Source organism: Chionomys nivalis, chromosome 1, assembly GCF_950005125.1.
Source record: "Chionomys nivalis chromosome 1, mChiNiv1.1, whole genome shotgun sequence".
Classification (NCBI taxonomy): Eukaryota; Metazoa; Chordata; class Mammalia; order Rodentia; family Cricetidae; genus Chionomys; species Chionomys nivalis.
In genome coordinates this window covers 91,076,774-91,096,770 of record NC_080086.1, presented here as the reverse complement: position 1 = coordinate 91,096,770, position 19,997 = coordinate 91,076,774, and the positions used below count along the sequence as shown (strand labels likewise).

The window sequence follows — 19,997 nt, the reverse complement described above, 5'->3', positions numbered from 1 at the left end:
TGTCTTGTTTGTTTGTTTTTCGAGACAAGATTTCTCTATAGATTTGGAGTCCCTCCTGGAACTTGCTCTGTAGAGCAGGCTGGCCTTGAACTCACAGAGATCTGCGTGCCCATACTAGGATTAAAGGCATGCACCACCACGCTTGCCCAGCGCACTGCACTGCGACATTCAGAGCAGAGAAGCTGTGCAGTGATGTCGTTTTCTCAGGAACTTATGCATTTTAAAATGAGATTTTTTTCTGCTATTAAGAGTTATTTGTATATCCCAATATAAATGCTTTATATTTGTGAGTGTTATCCCCCACACTTGGGAGAATATGATTTCCTTGCCACGTGATTATTTGCAGCAAAAAGTTTGTCATTTTGCTATAGAACAGCTTGTGCTTGTATCCTAATACATACATTGCACCTGTTGTTGCTGAACTTAAAGTCACATGGCCTGTGCCCCCAACAAATCTGGTTGAGCAGTCCATACACTAACTCGGAGTCCAGTGAATAGTGGAAAGGGAGGTATATTCAGTATGAGCACGTTGAGGAGAGCAACCAGAGGCTCCAAAGACTCCCAAGTCCATCTCCAAGAGGGAGTGGAACTCAGCAGTCCTGCCCAGGTGGATTCAGCAAGACTGACAGACAAGGGGAGATCTTTCTCTAAGAAGTTCCTTCACTGGGTGCCCAGGAGTTTTTTGTTTTGTTTTTGTTGTGTTGTTGGGGGTGGGGCTGACTAATTATTGGGATCCATTGTTTCGGTAGTCTGATAATACAAGGCATGCCTGGTCACACTATTTTTGACAAGGAGTTTATACAGAGTGGTCCTTTGCGTTTAAAAGCACTTCTGGGATATTGTTCCCTCCACACTTGGTTGCACAAATGTACCTACCAGTAGTTACCTATAGGAAAGCCTGGGAAATATGTACTTCAAGCTGAAAGCCCACTCAGCTATAATTTAGTTTGCGCAAGTGGAGCGTATTGCTTCACTTAAAGAATAAATTTGTTTGCTGGTTTTCACAAGGCGGGGGGTGTTAGCTGAGGGTTCCTGCCTACAACACGACTGCCAAGAAAAGAAAATTGTCCCCGAGGAGTTGGCCGCTTTTCCCAGGCGAGTGGGGATTGACGAGCTCCTCCTTGGAGAGGAGAATCGGAAGCTTCCTTCAAGGTCCTGCAAAGACCGCAGGGCTTCCCCAGGGGCCGGCTGCCTGCTCGCCCCGGGCCGCGCCCACTTTGCCTGACCTACCCTTCCCGCGCCAGCCCAGAGCGCTGCGACGTTCAGAGCGGAGAAGCCCGGCAGCGATGTCGTTTTCTCAGGAACCCACCCAGGCTCCGGTCGCAGATCCTCACACCGAGGAGGCAGACTCGGTGAGCTTCAGGAGGGCGAGAGGGAAAAGAGGGGCTGCTGGGCTCTCCTAAGGGCAGGGAAGAGAGGCACCTGCCACTGCCCTTTATCCAGATGTTAAACGGAGGACAGAGTTTGCTGCCACTGGGCACCCCAGAGAAAACAGAATGGAACCCAGAGCCCTGACATGAAGCAGCAAGTAGGCAGGAAGGAAGGATCAGTCAGGTATCTTAGCATCCTGATCCCAGACCACTGCAGGTCCTCCTGGAGGCCTCCAGTCCTGGCCTCCCTTCCCCAAACTCCAGGCAGCTCCTGTGGAATTAGCCTCCCTCTAAAATCCTGGTGCTCCCCAAGTCCCAAGTACTTAGAAGGCTGGACATCCCCCGTGTGCCCAGGTGGGCTTTGGAGGTGTGGGGAGTGGGCAAATGGGACCCCAAGGTGTTCTTAGGCCCTCTGTGTTCTCTTCGTGAGTAGAGCTGAGACGGGGCCACCCCAGTTCCTCTGCAAGGTTTTTCTGCGGCTTCAGTAGACTACCACCTCCACCCCTTAGCTCCATTCAGGGTTTACTGTCAGGCAACTCAGCAAAAGAAAAGGGCATTCCTTAGGGGAGACCCCTGCTGCCTCCGCGTGCCTGTAGTCCCAGTTCCTCCATGAGGCAGGAAGATTCCTTGAGGTTCTGGGAAGACCTGAAGAGTCTTAATCCGAAAAGTGGAGGAGTCCTGATGGAGCCTAGGGGCAGAGGGTTTGTCCAGCTGGTAAGACTCCTATGCTGTGGGCAGGGTGGAGTAGGAGACCCTCTGGGGACTCGCATTTTCCAGGAAAATTCAGGGTATTGGGGTGGTGTGATCGGCAAAGAAAAAGAGAAAGGAAGGATGGAAGGAAGGGAGACAGAGAGGAAAGAAAGTGAGGCTGCCATGAAGTTCCCGTGTGTTAATTATCCTGATACTCTGAGGTGTATAGATCTGCACTTTCCTCCTCATGGCGGCTAAGCGCCTTGCCTAGGTCACAGCCAGTTGGTCAGTTTGTAAAATGTAGATTTCATGGACTAATGGGGTTAGGTGACCAAATGACCATTCTGAAGACTGCAAGACTGGCTCACCTCAGTTTCTGCCGGAATTTGTTTGGCTGGCCCTCTGTTATTTAAAACCTCCATAGGCCCATGTAGGGGAAACTAGAGACTCATCATGGGACTAGAATCCACTGACACTGGATTCTGCCAACTAAGCTTTTCCAGAAGTTGGAATAAGGTTCACACAAATGTCAAAAAAGTATGCACCCAACCCTGAGAATGGTTTTTCTCCTGGGGTAGGAAGCTTGTGTGAAGTGTGTGATAAACCTTATCTGAGAAGACCTTCCCTTCTGTGCAGCCCTGCCTGTGGTGCCTACAAGATACTGAGATAGGCAGAGTCCCAGTTCCTTTCCACCCCATTCCTGTCCCCAGCAAAGGAGGAAAAACGGATTCCTAGCATTATTGACCACAGAACACTTTACAATATCCTTCTGGTCACTTATTGCTTTAAAAGCATACTAAGCCCCGACTGATCACCTAGGTACTAGAGGCCTCACAGTGAGTTAGAAATTTATGCTCTCAGCTTACGTGAGTATGCCAGACACTCTGGGCAATTCAGAGACCTGAGCTGTCAGGGAGGGAATGCCTCTGAGGAAGAAACATTTAAATGGCAAGCAATCAATTCTTGAAAGACACAGAAGAACCTTCTAGAGAAAACAATATGTGTGTATACACAAAGATCCCGAGGAAGCAGCAGTCAAAGGGTTTGAACAATAAGAAACTCCCACCAAGAAGGCTATTTGAAGAGAGAGAGTGAGCTCCTGCAGGCCATTTCCAGGACTTGGGCTTTTACTAGACAATAAAGACAGACAAGTTACTGGTTTTAAGCGGAGAGCAGACCTAGTCTAATTTATTTCTTCAAAGAGCACTGGCTGCAGCAGGGGAGTGGACTAGCGGCAGGGGAGCCACTTAGGAAGCTCGCCTGACAGGGGAATTGGAAGAGAGGAACCAAGGATGACAAGGTCGAGGCCTGAGTGGCTGAGTGTTATTTAATGCCCTGTGGCAAATGGTTTGGAGCTGGCTTCACAGTGGGACGGCAGCCAAGGACCTGTGTTTAGACCATGAGACTGTGAGCTGGCGATCAAATGTTCATGACTCGGCTGGATGGCCGAGGGGCTGTGATATTCCACGTTCCAGGCTCTTAGACTATTCTGTCGTACTGCTGGGTTGATAAAGTCTTCCCAAAAGAAAGGGGGTTAGGTTTGCTGGTGTCTATGGTGTACACACCCCCATCATAGCTGATGACGGGCTTGCAAAAGTCACAAACATTGGACGACTGAGTGGCTAAAGATACCTGCCACCAAGCCTGATGAGCTGAGTCTGTTACCTAGGGTCCCCATAGTGGAAAGAGATTACTGTGGAGCATCTCTCTCTCTCTCTCTCTCTCTCTCTCTCTCTCTCTCTCTCTCACACACACACACACACACACACACACACACACATACACACACACACAAATAAACGTAAAATAAACCCAAACATTGAACGATAGATTCTCAGAGCCACTGTCTCGTTCACTCATCCTAACAGCCTTGTCAAGTTAGCAGGAAGATTGCATCCGATGAAGAAAACACAGCCTAGAAACATAAAGGGATTTGTTCAAGATTACATAGGGCCCACAGCTCCACAGGACACTCTGATTACTGACTCGGACAGAAAGTGGCTGTGGCAGGAAGCATGGAGACGGAATGCAAGGAAGAACTTCCCCCTGGAATGGTGTAGAGGTCAAAATTTAGCATTCTGTTTCTTAATTCTCTCTCTCACTTCTCCATAGGGTGATCTGGGGTCAAAATGAGGCTGAGGTTGCTAATGAGCCCTCGAGTCGCCAGGGAATATAGGATTTTTATGAAAGTCACTGGGGCGCGGAGCACTGGTTTGTGTCTCTAGGAATAGGGGTTAGTTCCCGTGTCTCCCCCAGGACAGCAGAGCCGGTCGCCTCTCAATCTGTACGAAGGTGTGCTATGGCATTGGTGGGGTCCCCAACCAGGTGGCCTCCAGCGCCTCAGCCTTCTACCTGCAGCTCTTCCTACTCGATGTGGCACAGGTGAGTGTGGGCAGCTCCCCTGGTCTTTCTACCTCCTCTCTGCCCATGCTGTCACTTTGGTTTTGGTAGATCGTCCTTTGACCCAAGCTTGGTAACATTTAAAAGGGCTGTAGAAGGAAAACTCTTCAAGGATACTCATTACGTCCTGCTTGTGCTAGGAAAATGAGAAAATAATCAGGTGTGGAGACAGACACTTGTAATCCCAGCATTCCAGTAGAGAGGCAGGAGGCTCAGGAGTTCAATCCCACCCTCTCGGCAGCATGGCTAGTTTGAGGCCATCCTTGGCTACATGAGACCCTGTCTCAAAACTCACACTGGTTCTCAGTCTTCCTAATGCTGCAACCTTTAATACAGTTCCCCATGTTATGGTGACCCCCAGCCATAAAATTATTTCGGCACTCCCTCATAACTGTAATTTTGCCACTGTTAAGAATCATAATGTAAGCCGGGCGGTGGTGGCGCACGCCTTTAATCCCAGCACTTGGGAGGCAGAGGCAGGTGGATCTCTGTGAGTTCGAGACCAGCCTGGTCTATAGAGCTAGTTCCAGGACAGGTTCCAAAGCCACAGAGAAACCCTGTCTCGAAAAACCAAAAAAAAAAAAAAAAAAAAAAAAGAATCATAATGTAAATATCGGATATGGAACCCATGTGGGGTCATGACCCACAGGTTGAGAACCACTGTCCTATCTCAAAACCAAAAGGCATACTAATAAATAGTGATAGAATGCCTGTGCACAGCCATCGGCTTTCCCCTCTCCTCACCAGCTCTATGTCTCTCAGAGCTTTCTGGAATCATGTACACAGGCAAGCAAGCCTGACTGTGTTCTCTGACTTCGTGGAGCCTTGACTCTCTCCTCTCGATGATTTCAGATCCCTGCCGCCCAGGTGTCCCTTGCCTTGTTCGGAGGGAAGGTGTCTGGGGCGGTTGCAGACCCCGTGGCTGGCTTCTTCATCAACAAAAGCAGAAGGACAAGGGCTGGACGGCTAATGCCTTGGTGAGCAGCCCCTTGGTGCTTAGACCCCCAATCCCTCCCCTGGCCCTACGTCACTGTCACAACCTGTTTCTTAGGTGATACCTTGGATGGTTAGAAGGCAAGCCTGTGTGGTGCAGGAGATGAGTTAGGTCAGAATGAGTCCCATGGTACTCCAGAGACATGCTTAGGGATTGTTTGTCCCTCATCAGGGGGAGCAGGATGGCTCCCGTGGTGGAACTGGGCTGGAAGGCCCTGGAGGAAAAGTAACATGCTTGTGCTCCAGGAAAGCAAACAGTGCAGGCCAAATGCTCCACCACTAAGTGAACCCCAGCTCTCCACTGTCCTGAATACAGTGAACGGCACCCCTAAGGGCCCTGGCCAGAGTCCCAACAGTGAATGTCCCTCCTTCCATTACCTTCGCTTTTCTATGTCTCCATGGCTCCCTGAGAGCCCCAGCTCCAGGGCCCCCTCAAGGGGCAGAAACAGGGTGAGGTTGTTCCTGTTGGGTCCTTGGTGCCCTTGTGCTGTAGGCACTGTCCCTTAGCTGTGCCTTCTATAGGGCGCTGGGCTGCATGCCCTTAATCGCACTGGCCTACTTCTTTCTGTGGTTTCTGCCCCCGTTCACCAGCCTGCGTGGGCTCTGGTATGCCACCTTCTACTGCCTGTACCAGGCCCTGTCTACGGTAAGTGTGTGACCGCCCCTCCTAGGCCTGGTTCTGGTGAGCCCCACTGCCAGATAAAATTTATATTCAGAGTAAGGGTATTGTAGGTTGACTTCACTGCTCTGGGCTGCCCTTCAGTGCTTGGAAACCTGTCACCAACAATATTGCTGCTCAGGGCCTTGCTTCTCAGCCCTCGCTTTGAGATTTGAATGCTTTGGCCTTTTAGGAATCTGGATGGGACAGGGTGGCTGCTGGTTTTTGCATAGCGAAGTGGCTGGGGAAGGAGACACAGACCTTGAGTGACAGTATGGGTGGTGGAGGCCACTCTAAGCTCTGAGGGGCCATGCCAGTTCTTCCAGGTACCCTACACAGCGCTCACTATGATCCTCACCCCCAGCCCCAGGGAGCGAGACTCTGCCACTGCGTACCGTGAGTACAATTCTGTGTTCGCTCGGAAGCTGCTGTCCCCCAGTCCCTGCAGCTCGCCATGCCACCTTGTATGTGCTTTGTCTCCAGGGATGACCATGGAGATGGCAGGGACACTGATGGGAGCCACTGTCCACGGGCTCCTCGTGTCCAGTGCCCATGGGTCTCGGAGGTGTGAGGATCCTGTGCCCGCCGGGAGTACTGCTGTGTCCCCAGATGTAGTAAGTGTCCGAGGAACGCAGGAGCCCCTCTGCAGGGTCAACTCCTTCCTCCAGGGATGCTCTTCTGTCGGTTCCTCCTCAGGTGGGGCTGCTCATCCTTTCCCTACCTCTCTAGCCGAACTCATAAGCCCTAACACGTATCAGGTTCTCCACCAAGCCTGTCTGGAAGAAAGGGAGGGCGGGAAGGAGGGAGAGACAGAGAGAGGACACAGACCATGTAGCTCAGTGGTAGAGTACTCAACAAGCATGCATGAGGCACTAATGGACTCAATCACCAGGCGTGGCCAGAACCAACCAAACAGCCCCAGCAAAAGCACAAGTGAGGCGTGGTGGCGCCCTGGGGGATGGAGGCGGGAGGAGCAGGAGTTCGAGGCTATCTTTGGTTATAGAGTCAGTTTAGGGCCAACCTGAGTTATACGAAACCTGTCAGTGTGTGTGGGCCAATGACAAACCACTAATAGACAAAAACAACAACAGGAGAAAACACAGGGGCTGAGTTACCACTCAGCTGCCAGAGACTTTGCCTAGAACATCTGAAGCCCCTCAACACCTTATAAGCCAATGATGGCTCCCAGCTGTAATCCCAGCACCCAAGAGGTGGAGGCAGGCAGATCCCAAGCGCAAGGTCACTCTTGGCTACATAGTGAGCTATAGGCCAGCATGGGTAGCACAAAGACACTGCTTTAAAAAAAAATCCCATAAAAATTACCAACAATTTCGGGACAATGAAAGCAAAGAATTGGAGTCAAGCACAGTGCGTTTTCCAGGGTGAGGCCAGGGGACACACGGGTTCTGCACTCCCTGTCGCCCCCTCCGCCCTCTGTCCTCATTGGCTATTATCCCCAAGCATCTCTTTATCTACATTTCACTTTCTTTGTATTTCCTCTGGGTCTCCATCCATCACACTATTGTTAGCTGCCTGTAGATGTGCACAGCCCTCACCACCGTCCAGCCTTTGCTGTGGATGAGGAGCCACTTAGTCATCATTGTGACCTCGGGATCTAGGACACAGAAGTTACCAGCAATGCCTATTTGCTGACTAAGATGGAACAGTAGGCACACTGACCTCTGGTGGCACAGCTGTTCCCTTCCATAGTGGGGCAAAGAGTCATCAGAGGAGCAAAACTCTTAGGCCTTACTCCGAGCGAACTGGAGCAGCCGAGGCCAGCATCCTCGGGCTTGGGGTGAAGGCATAGAGGGGTGCTCCCGCTTCCCTGCCTGGTCTGGAAACACTACGCTCAGTGCAGTACCGTCCTCTCCCACAGGCGCGCCTCTACTGCATTGCGGCTGCTGTGGTTGCGTTGACGTACCCTGTGTGTGGCGGTTTGCTGTGCCTAGGAGTGAAGGAGAGGCCAGGTATGGGGTGCAGAGAGTGTGAGAACATGAGAGACAGGAGCTGGGAGCAGGACTCCTCGTGGGGCTGAGTTTTTGACTCTGCCAGTCCAGGTATCACCTTCCTGTTTTGCAGACACTTCTGCCCCAGTCTCAGGTCCAGGCCTGAGCTTCTTCACAGGGCTGGCCATCACTTCCCGGCACCCACCCTACTTGAGTCTGGTGGTCTCCTTCTTGTTCATCTCAGCAGCTGTCCAGGTACCACTGGCCAAGTGATCTTTGATTTGCTCTGGCTGTGCTTCTCATAAACAGGCTTTGGAATAGGGTCTCGTATAGCCCAGGCTGGCCTTGAACTTGTTATGTAGTTGATTCTGGCCATCACATCAGCTCCTGATTCTCCTGCCTCCACACAAGTGCTAGTGTTACAAGCATCTGTCATCATGGCCGGCTAGGTTTCAGTTTTATAGGGAATGACATATGACTGAGAGTGTGCTGCGAAGAAAACCCTGGGTGTGACTTGTGTGACTGGAGTGATGTCTGGGAGGACAGCCTCTCATACTACCTGAGCTATAGTTAAGTCCGTCTGATCTTAACAATGTGAACAGGGACAGTGCACAGGGAAGGATGCTTGTATCCATGGTGAGGGGAAATCCTTTGAGTTCAAGGGGAGACCTTACTGAAGACCTTCCCCTTACATGTGACTTTCGATCCTGCCAATTCCCTGCATATCATTTCCTGTGCATTTCCTCAGGTGGAACAAAGCTACCTGGTCCTGTTCTGTACACACGCCTCGCGGCTACAAGAACATGTTCAGAACTTGGTGCTAACCATCCTGGTAAGGGGACCAAGGAGGTGGAGGCTGGGGCCCTTGGGAGACTGAGGGAGAACCTCTGTCGCCAGAGGTCTCATGGTCACATTTTGTTTCAGTCCCATTCCAGCAGAGGGTGGAGTTGGGGAATAGCTACTCCAAACCAGACAGTCTGAGGTTGGGTGTCCTACCTAAAAGCAAGGGTTTTGAGGTCTAGAGAAAGGTGTGGACCTCAGGGCCTGGTGGGATGATGCTGTGTGCTCACAGATCTCAGCTGTGCTGAGCACCCCACTGTGGGAGAGGGTCCTCCAGCGATTTGGGAAGAGGACGTCTGCGTTTGGGATCTGTGTGAGTGAATCAAGAAGCAAGGCTTGCGGGTAGCTGAAGAGGTACCATGGAGCCTGAGCTCAGCGGGGGTTAGATCTGGGTTCTCATGGGTCTGCTGGGCCTAGCACAGGACCAGGTGCGGGGCTTATCTTGCATCACAAAGGCTGAGCCTGTTATGAGAAAGCAAGGCAGGGAAATGTGGAGGACTGGCTCACAGGTCTCTCTCCCCAGATAATGGTGCCATTTTCCATCTTGCTGGCTGCTGTGCCCTCTGCACCTGTGGCCTATGTTGTGGCCTTTGTCTCTGGTGTGAGCATTGCTGTGTCCCTGCTGCTACCCTGGTAGGCTGGATGAAATGATGGGGGATTGGGAGCCTCATAACCTCCAGTAAGGGAGTCTCTCTTCCTCCTGCTGTCCTACTTCTTGGATGGGACCACCAGTTCCTTCCTTGGAGCCAACAACAGCAGAGGGAAACACAGCGGTCCGGCTGGGCACTGTGGGTTGGTTCTGAGCAGAGGTTTCCAACATAGTCTCTGCCCTCCTGAGGACTCGCAGGCTGGCCCTGGGCTTCTCAAAGAGAAGAGGGCTAACGCCATGCACCTGCCCCCAGGTCCATGCTGCCAGATGTGGTGGATGACTTCCAGCTGCAGCACCGGCATGGCCCAGGCGTGGAGACCATCTTCTATTCATCTTACGTCTTCTTCACCAAGCTCTCAGGCGCAGGCGCCCTGGGCATCTCCACCCTCAGTTTGGAGTCAGTCCTAGGGATGGGGTACACCAAAAGCACAAAAGACCAGGGGGGTGGGAAGAGGAGATAGAACCCCCACCCTAGCAGTCACCCATGAGTCTGGCGTGCATGCTGCACTCTATGGAGTGTGGGGGACCCCAGCATCAGAACTAAGGGGCTCTGAACTCCTTATATCCAATCTGGCTAGCAGTCAGTTATCAGGAAAGGGTGGGGTGACACACTGGTGACTTCTGCACCCAAGAACTCATGCTCAACAGAGCTGATAAACGGAGGGGTGGTGTTTCTCCAGGTTCGCAGGGTATAAGGCAAGAGCCTGCCAGCAAGCAGAGGAAGTGGTGGTTACCCTCAAGGTCCTCATCGGCGCTGTGCCCACCTGCATGATCCTTATTGGTCTCTGCATCCTCATGGTTGGCCCCACTCCCAAGACGCCAAGCCAGGACACCTCCTCCCAGCTAAGCCTTCGGAGGTGGGCAGTGCTTGTACATTGGGTACACACAGGCAGGGTTACCAGCCTAAGGGACACACACACACCCTGGTGCCTAACAGTTAACACCAGCCGAGCCGTCAGATTTCGGGCTGCTTGCCTTAGCTTCAGTGATACTCCTTGCTTCCAGATTTCCTTCTGTCTCTAGTCTTTATCCTCAGCCTTCTTCCGTGCACTACCTGGTAGACGGGGGATGTGAGGAATCTCTGGATCTCCCTTGCACCCAGTCTGCTCGTGTGACCTAGAACACCTCACACCAGTGACTCAGGTACCCTCCGCCCTGCACTTCCGCCAAGTTCCACATCTAGGTGCATCGCTCATTGTACGGCTCTACCTGCTGTCCGCCCAGGGTAGAAAGCCTTCACCTGATCTCATTCTCTCCCTACACTTCTCCTTCTGGATCCCCATCTCAGAGAGTGCCGAAGCCTGGGAGCCTCCTGCTCGTCCCTCCCAAGGCTGCTGAGTGCCTGCCTGGGCTTGTCTTTCTCTTACCATACATCTGACCACATGGAGGATGTGTGTACTGCCTGGCTTTCCCAGGACAGTGCAGGCATCTTGCAGCTGAGAATACAGTTCATTAATCCGTCTATTCCAGGAGTTCAGCACAGGGCCCAAGGCCCAATAGGTGCCTATTGGAAAGTGTATGCTACCCCATCAACATCCACCTGACCCACAGATGTGTCTACTTACAAATACCTAAGTTGGTGTCCATGTCGCCCCAGGACACACAGGCGGCATTATCAGCAGGCCCTTATTCTCATAGCTGGTAGCAACAGCCTTCAGCTAAAGGGCCCAGAGGTCCTGCTGTCCACACAACAATGCCTAGAGGTTGGGGACTTGCCTGGTGGGACCTGGAACTGGGCTGTGGCTTTAATAGGCCTGTGAGTGGAGAATTGCTGGCAAGGCATAGAACAGCTGCTGAAACTTCTGTGGTACTCTGTGTCAGGGTGGAGACCCTCATCTCACCTCTCTCTTCCTCCTTGGTTTCTTCCCTTCCCTCAGGAGAACTAGCTACAGCCTCGCCTGAAACTAGAAGGGGACTTCTGTGAGGCAGAAAAGCAGAAGACTGCATTTTCTAGAATTCTCTCTGTCCAGCAACCCGTGCATAGCCTACCAACTTAGCACATGCATTTTCCCTTGCGAATGGAGACTCTAGGGACATCTCCTGAAGGGGCTGGCTCAGGCTCCAGGAACCCTACTCAGCACCTCCTTGCCTGCTGACCCTCGACATTCCAGGCTTGTAGTCCAGAGGACTCCACCTTCAAGAACCCTCAGGCTCCGAAAGCATCCTGCCTACTCCAGTCTGGACACTCCCTTTGCTCGAAGGCAGAGCTCCACACGTAGGAGGTTTGCAGAGTCTCCAGTGAACGCCTGCTGAGAGCGTAGAAAAGCTGGGACACTATGTGACTGGGCAAACTGAGGACACATGACGTTTTGGGGGGCTAAGCAGACCCACCATGGTACACGGGTGTTTGTTCAGCGTTTTTCTCTGCTCACAAACTGAGGTCACTGCTTCTATAGTAGATAGAGGATGATGCAGAACCATCAGAGGCCTTTCACTTTTTACAAATAAATGAAAACGTATTTTCTGAAATTCTGTTATATTAGCATTTAATAGGAAGGGCAGTTTTCTAGGGGTTGTATAAGTCTTTGGGGAAGAAGGATTCACTGGGGTTGATATTTTTTCAAAAACAAATTTAGCTGGGTGTAGTATGCACACAGGAGGTTAAAAACAGGAGAATCAAGAGTTCAAGGCCAGGCTCAGCTAGGTGTCAAGTTTTAGATCAGTCTGAACAACCTGAGACCTTATCTTATAAGCAACCAAAAGTAAAGTTAAAGAGCTGACTTCCTACAGAATGGATAAAATGTGACTGTGGGCAGCTCACCATCCTGCGCTGCATCCTCTGAGGAGGAGCCTAAGAATGGCTCTTACCCCAGCTATGAATTACAGAGACCAGGGCACCAGCCACTGCCCTCAACCTAAACCAAAACAACTTGCCATTCCCATCTCCTCCTTCCCTGTCACTCCTGAATCCATAGCAGAGGAGACAATGTCATGTGACAGGACCAACTGCAGCACACAGAGGAGGAGAAAGGAGTTTGTACACTGTTTCCACTCCTCCCCACAGCAAGTGCTTTCCCATAGTGCTTGCCTTATTTGTTGTTTCTAAAGATTGCTTTCTTTTCTTCTTTACTTTTCTTTCTTAATTTGGTTTCTCGAGACAGAGTTTCTGTGTAGCCCTGGCTGTCCTGGAACTCTATCTGTAGACCTGGCTTGCCTCACACCTGTAGATCTGCCTGCCTCTGCCCTCCAAGTGCTGCCAGCAAAGGCATGTGCCACCACCATCCGGCTAAAGATTTCTTTTATGTGTGTTTGTGCCTTAGTGACATGTGCACTACATGAATCCAGGTGCTGCAGTGACCAGCAGAGGGCAGCATCGCCCCTGGAGTTATAGACAGGGGCTGCCCAGTGCGGGTGCTGGGAATCAAACCTTGGTTCTCTGCAAGAGCAACAGATACTCTTGACCACTGAGCCATCTCTCCAGCCCTTTATTCGTTACTTTTGTTGTTTGTTTGAGACAAGTTCATATGTAGCCCAGGTTGACCTCAAACCCACTATGTAGCTGAGGCTGTCCTTGAACTGATCCTGCTGCCTTTACCAAGGGTTACAGGTATGGATCATCATTGTTTTTTAAAAATCTGAGTTTAGTTTAGATTAGAGGTTATGTTGTCCAAGCTGGCTCAACTCCTAGGCTCAGCTGTCTGAATAGATGGTCATTTCTTCTTTGAACACCTACTTTCTGTACATCTCAGGATGGATATGTCAATCAAATTAACAATGCCTGACAAAGCTCCAGACTATAGTGGTTAATTACTGATTGCCAACTTGGCAGGAGCTAGAATTACTTGGGAGACAATTATCTTGACAGGTTAACTGCTGCGGGAGGACAAGCTCACTGTAGGTGCCACCATCACATGGGCTGGGGTCCCAGGCTGAAGGACAAGAGAGCAAGCAGGGCATCAACATTCACTTCTTCCTCCTCACTTCAGATGCAACGTGAGCTGCTGCTGCAAGCTTCTGTTGCCATGACTTCCCAACCCTGTACCCCTGAGTCAGAATAAATCCTTCCTCATCTTCTTCCTCCTCCTCCTTTTGTTTTTTTGAGTCAGAATTTCTCATGTAACAGTCTTAGCTGTCCTGGAACTCACTTAGTAGACCAGACTGGCCTTGAACTCACAGAGATCTGCTTGCCTGGGTTTAAAGGCTTGTGCCACCACCAACGCATGGCCAACCCTTCCTTCCTTAAGTGGCTTTTATCGGAATATTTTAGCATAGCAACAGGACAGGTAACTGATGCGGAGGAAGCCCTTGGTGCTAGGCAACGGATACTGAGCACCACACCTCAGAACTCTAGTCTTGCTCGGCTTACTCTCCACTGCCTCTGATCCATACTTCCCTCTTTGCTTCTGCATCTTTGATGCTCCTTAACCTCCTCCGCCTTCCCAGTGTGATCTCACCACCACCACCACCCATATGCTGCTGCTGCAGAGTCCACTCCAAACCCAATGCAATCTGCTGAGCTTCAGCTCCCCAGACCCAATGCCTCCTGAATGCTTTTCAGGCACTCCCAACATCATGCATCCAAACACAACTCATCCCCTCCATGGAAAAAATGTTTGATAAAAACTAAGTGCATCCATAATAGAAGAACTCAGCAGAACAAGAACAAAAAGAAGTGTTTCTTCCTGAAAGAAGGATCTGCCACAATCCTACAGCAAATACCATTCTTTCTGTGTGTGAGGCAGGACTTTGCTGTCTGTATAGTTCAAGCTGGCTTCAAATTCACCAATGTTGGCTTACCTTACTAAGTACTGGGATCCTAGACATGTGCCCAGCTTCACAGTTTTTGTTGTTATTTTGTCTATTTTCCAGGTAAGGATTGAACCTATGGCCTTAAGTATATGCTAGATGAGCCATGAATATGGCCTCTTCTGAACCTATCCCTAGCCCAACATGCTTCCTAAAAAAATCAAAACGCTCATATTCATATGGGAGCACGCAAAAATACTAGTGCCACTTCATTTCTGAGCAAAAAAAGAAGAAAACATTATAACACCTGGCCTCAAGACCTACTATAAGGCAATCTGTAGTAACCAATCAGTGTAACAGTGAGAGCCATTTCTGGGTAAAAGACCACAGAGAGACTTCTCAAATATTTGCATACAGAGATATGTACAATAGTATCCAAAGTAATATGGTTCATAATTTTTAAAATAAAGCCAGGAAACAACCAAATGCCCATGCCAGCAGGTCTGTAAATTGTGCCAAGTCACGAAGGTAAAAATCACACACACATATGAGGAAGCATCTTTGAGATAATCCTGAGTTTGGTGTGGAGGCCCAAAAATGTGAGCCTACTTCCATGCTGACCAAAAAGTCAGAGCATTATTGTTGTGTTTCTACCTCAAACAAAAGTCTAAGGATCCGACCAAGGTTCCTAACTGTGGATGTAGCCCATGACCTTCAGTTGGTCTGTTCATTTCCTTGTATCACACTAATGTAGTTTTTTTTTTCTTACTCCTTCCTACCTTTTGGGGTCAGGGGTATTTTAAGCAATTGGAAATTAAGCGTGGTGATTTCAGTATTTACTGGAATTCCCTCCCAGTACTACCCTATGTTTTTGTCTTTTTATTTTCACATCTTAGTATTCTTTACTATATTTCTAAATCCCAACACCCCTACCCTGGCGAGTGGTATTTTTGTCGAGGTTGGTCCCCGACAGTTGGGGCTGAGAGGTGGCTTAGTAGGTACGTGCTTCTGTATAAGCATGAGGGCTTGAGTTCAGATCCCAGCATCCAGGGACAGCATGACAGGGCTCAGCTGTGGCCCCAGGGTTTGGTGGAGGGGGTTGGCGGGAAGATAGGCAGATCCTAGGAGTTCAATGGCCGTTAGTCTAGCCAAAATAGTGAGCTCCAGGTTCAGTAGGACGCATTCTTGGAAAACAAGGTGGAGGGGCTATAGTGACTGCTCAGTCAAAAGAACATCACTGCCTCTAAGCATGAGATCGGAGTTAGGTTCCCAGAACTCACATTAAAAGCCAGGCGGTGGTGGCACACGCCTTTAATCACAGCACTTGAGAGGCAGAGGCAGGCAGATCTCTGTGAGTTCAAGGCCAGCATGGTCTACAAGAGCTAGTTCCAGGATAGACTCCAAAGTTGCAGAGAAACCCTGTCTCGAAAAATAAAAAAAAAGTCAACAGCAAAAAACACACATGGTGGCATAAGGTTGTAATCTGAGTGTTTTGGGGAGGTGAAACCAGGCAGATTGCTGGAGCTTGCTCGCCAGCTAGTCTAGCCTACTGGGTGAGTCCCAGACTAATGGGAAACACTATTTCAAAAAAAAAAAAAAAAGGGTGGATGGATGCTAGGCAGAGGTGGTGCACACCTTTAATTCCAGGTAGCAGAAGCAGGTGGATCTCTGTGAGTTCAAGGTCATCTTGGTTTAAAGAGGGAGTTCCAGGTCAGCCACTACACAGAAAAACATTGTCTAAGTGAAAAAGGTGGACAGGACAATAGGAAATGAGGAACAAACTTGGGCCTCTATATAAACATGAGTGTTGGACTCCAGCGTCCAAACACCGAGGAGGAGTTGCCCCCAGAGACCACTTCATACACCACAGCCGATGCAAAAGCATGAGGATTTTATTAATTCTGTCATGACAGGGTCCCCCAGCATTCGGGAAGCCGAGGGACCTTGTTGTGGGAGTTGCGGGCTGTGTTCCTGCCGCCCCAGCTCCTGGTCGCCTGGCTAGCTTATGCCCCGAAATAACAACACACAAACTGTATTCTTTTTTTTTTTTTTTTTTTGGTTTTTCGAGACAGGGTTTCTCTGTAGCTTTGGTGCCTCTCCCGGAACTAGCTCTTGTAGACCAGGCTGGCCTCGAACTCCCAGAGATCCGCCTGCCTCTGCCTCCCGAGTGCTGGGATTAAAGGCGTGCGCCACCACCGCCCGGCAAACTGTATTCTTTTAAACACTGCTTGGCCCCTTAGCTCTAGCCCTTACTGGCTAATTCTCATATCCCATCAACCCATCTCTAATAATCTGTGTAGCATCAGTCTTACCAGGAAAGATTCAGCATGTCTGACCTGGTGGCTTGCTTCATCGCATCTGCCTCTGAGAGGAGCTGCCCTGCATCTGAGCTCACTTCCTCTTCCTCCCAGCATTCTGTTCTGTTTACTCCGCCTATCTAAATTCTGCCCTATCAGATGGGCCAAGGCAGTTTCTTTAGTAGCCAATGACCTTCCTCCATCATTTCCCCTTTTTCTGTTTAAACAAAAAGGAAAGGCTTTAACATAGCAAAATTACATATAACAAAACAGTTATCAAGCAAGAATTACAATTACAATATTTACATCTATTTTATCTTTTATCATAACAAAGGAAAACAGCTATAACTATCTATCTATTCTTCAACTCCTTCAAAGACTCCAGAAGGATATAATATTACCTAAGTAAATGAGAAGTAAGCAACTTACAAAACTCTAGAAATCACAGAGACATCTCACTGCCTGGACAGTCACCCAAAGTTCTTCTGTACCATTGGGGCATCCATCTTCGGCCTACAGGTCCATAGTATCCAAAGACATTTCCATGAAGCAGGAAATTTCAGTCAGTTCAGTCACTATCTGCTGTGTCCTGCAGAATGTCTCACAGACTCTTTCATGAATCAGGAACCCCGAAAGATCATCTCACCTTTAGGCAAGTTCAGCAGTCCTCTCTCTGCGGGTTCTTTGTGTTCAGTTTATGCAATAGTCCAGGCAAGAGCAGTTTCTTGCCCAAATGGCTATCAGACTCCATAAGGATCCTCTTCGATGCCCATCTTCCTCTTTAAGTAGATTGGTGCTGCCAGGAGCAGACATGTCTAATTGTCATGAAAAACCCTAAGTTATTAAAACATTTAAAATGCCATATTCTATAATCTTTGAAAAATATGAAGAATGCCTATCTAAAATATCCATGCACATCTAGAAAATCTAACTAACATGACTACAAATTGACTATTATAGATGATTATCTATTAACAACCTATATACATTACATTTTTACATAAACTACACAATCACAATACCTTAATCAAGATTAGAAATACATATACATATAACAAAATTGACCTTAAATTTATATCAATAAAGTCAAATCCATACCGATGCAAATTATTCATATCTATATCATATCCCCCTTTAAATGTAAAAGAACATTTATAAACAGTATTTGGGAATATGGGCGCAGTTATTTCTCTCCAAACTGCTTCCTGCTGAATGGGGGCACTGTTATTTAGGTCTTTCATGGTATAATCTGTGTGCTAGACTCATCTCAGTCAGCAGTTGAGTGAAGTGATTTTTTGAAGGTGTTCACAGCAACCCTTCAGGAGGGCGTGGTCCATCATACCATATTGGAATAGAAACAATCGACAGGGTCTCATCCTCTGTGAAAACAAAAGAAGAAACTCCTTTGCAAAGCATCATGTCCTTAGATCCAAATTTTATTTTTTTTTAAATAACTTTTTCTATTTATTTATTTATTTATTTATTTATTTATTTATTTATTTATTTATTATGTAAACAATATTCTTTCTGCATGTATGCCTGAAGGCCAGAAGAGGGCACCAGACCTCATTACAGATGGTTGTGAGCCACCATGTGGTTGCTGGGAATTGAACTCAGGACCTTTGGAAGAGCAGGCAATGCTCTTAACCACTGAGCCATCTCTCCAGCCCAGATCCAAATTTTAAAGTCAAGGTATTTTGAAAATATCTATGTTGGATTAGTTCAGCAGCATTTATAAACAAATATCTTTTAGCAGCTATTGTTCCTTCCTCAGCATTCAAACAATTCAAACAGAGCATAATAGCATATAGTATCAAGATTCTCATTGTATTTTCCATCTTTGTATGGCTTTATTTTAACTTCTATTTCGTTTATTTTACTTTTATTTTTTGCTTTTCGAGACAGGTTCTCTGTATATCTTTGACCTGGAATAACTCTGTCGACCAGACTGTCCTTGAACTCTCAGAGATCCTTCTGTCTCTGCCTTCCAGGCATTGGGATTAAAGGCGTGTGCTACCACACCTTGAAGTCACAGAGGTCAGTCTCCCTCTGCCTCCCAAGTGTTGGGATTAAAGGTGTTTACTACCATACCCAACTACTCTCTTTCTTCCTTTTGTTTTGTTTTTTTTTTTACTTTAAGAACTTTTAACTTTTAGCCTGCATATATTTTTAACACACTGTAAACCATTTAGAAATTTTCTTTGTCTTTGAATCTCTCTTTACTGTATCTCTCTCTCTTTTTCTGACCACATGAGCCTTTAAATTACCAAGCAATATAGGTAGGATTAAAGCCGTGGCTTTGGCCGCTGGATCCAGCCCATTCCTTAGCTTTCAGCCTCATGGCGGAGGTACTGGCTGTAGCCATGTTTATTGCCACAAGTCTATGGCGTTTCAAGGTCCTTGCCAGCAACCAAGCTGCAGCATTCTGCTCACAGATCACACTCGGCCTGCCTGTCTGAAAGAGTCAGTTTTCCCTGGCAGTACAGACCAGAACACCAGCATTTTAAAACAGCACAACTTTTTTCCTGCTATGGCCGAAAACAAACAAGCATTCGGTCAACTTTTTATCAACACTATTTAAGTGTTTCTTGACAGGACCTCTTAAGAGCTGCAGAGTTTTGCAGCTAAAGCTGAGTCAGGAAGCCTCTCTTAGATGAGAGAGCTTGCTTGCCTCTAGCAAGCAGAGCAGACCCAAGAAATTGCTGCTACCAAGAAGCCATGCTGTACTCCATTCTTTCCCAAGCTTTCTCAGGCTTTCTGTGGATATAGTTGTCCACACGTTGGGGGCCATTCTGTTGTCAGGAGTGGGATTCGAGTAAGGGGGAAATGCTTGGGAGGTCACTCTCTCTCTAGCGGACATCCTTGCCCTGTCCCAGCACAGACACTGAGTACTGAAGTTTTCAGGGCTAGGGCCTGACCAGCGGGGCTCCTCAGGAACGAAGTGTTTCCTTCGGGGGAGGAGGAGGGAGAAGTCTGTCATGCTCGGCTGGATATCAGGAAGAACCAGAGGTGCCTGGATTCTGGGTTTCTTTTGCCTCTGTACAAGAAAGAGAGAAGACAAAAAGGCTTGGGGAGGGGCAGCCACCACCTCCTCCAGCGGTGGGGCTGCTTTAGGAATCAGGGGAACTAATGATGGCCAGGGGCCTGGTGCCAGGTTCTGAATTCCTGCAGGTGGATTTTAACAAAGACATACCAACATACAAAAACAAAAATACAAAGAGACAGACATAAACTCAAAACCAGAAGCTGGTGCTCTCACAACCACTCTGGTGTAGAACTGAAAATACACAAGAACAAAAAGACAGACATAGACTCAAAATCAGAAGCTGCGCGGTAGCAGATCCAAAAACACAGATGGAGGATCACATCTCCCCTGGAGATTAGGGTGACCTGGTCGCCCCTCCCTCCCATAAACGCCCATGAAACGTCTTTCAGGGCTGGGGCAAGGGATCTCAGGACACGTCT

At 48.7% G+C, this 19,997-nt stretch overlaps 1 protein-coding gene across 1 annotated transcript; it reads left to right on the top strand.

Moving 5' to 3' along the window:
• The first annotated feature begins 1,286 nt into the window (after positions 1-1,286).
• Mfsd2b (MFSD2 lysolipid transporter B, sphingolipid) lies at positions 1,287-11,972 on the top strand. The gene is made up of 14 exons (XM_057779191.1): positions 1,287-1,352; positions 4,317-4,442; positions 5,313-5,437; positions 5,976-6,099; positions 6,429-6,507; positions 6,595-6,725; positions 7,991-8,081; positions 8,194-8,315; positions 8,809-8,892; positions 9,133-9,213; positions 9,424-9,533; positions 9,803-9,946; positions 10,230-10,406; positions 11,427-11,972. The coding sequence occupies exons 1-14, from the start codon at positions 1,287-1,289 to the stop codon at positions 11,449-11,451; spliced, it is 1,485 nt and encodes a 494-aa protein (XP_057635174.1). The 3' UTR covers positions 11,452-11,972.
• Positions 11,973-19,997: the final 8,025 nt, after the last annotated feature.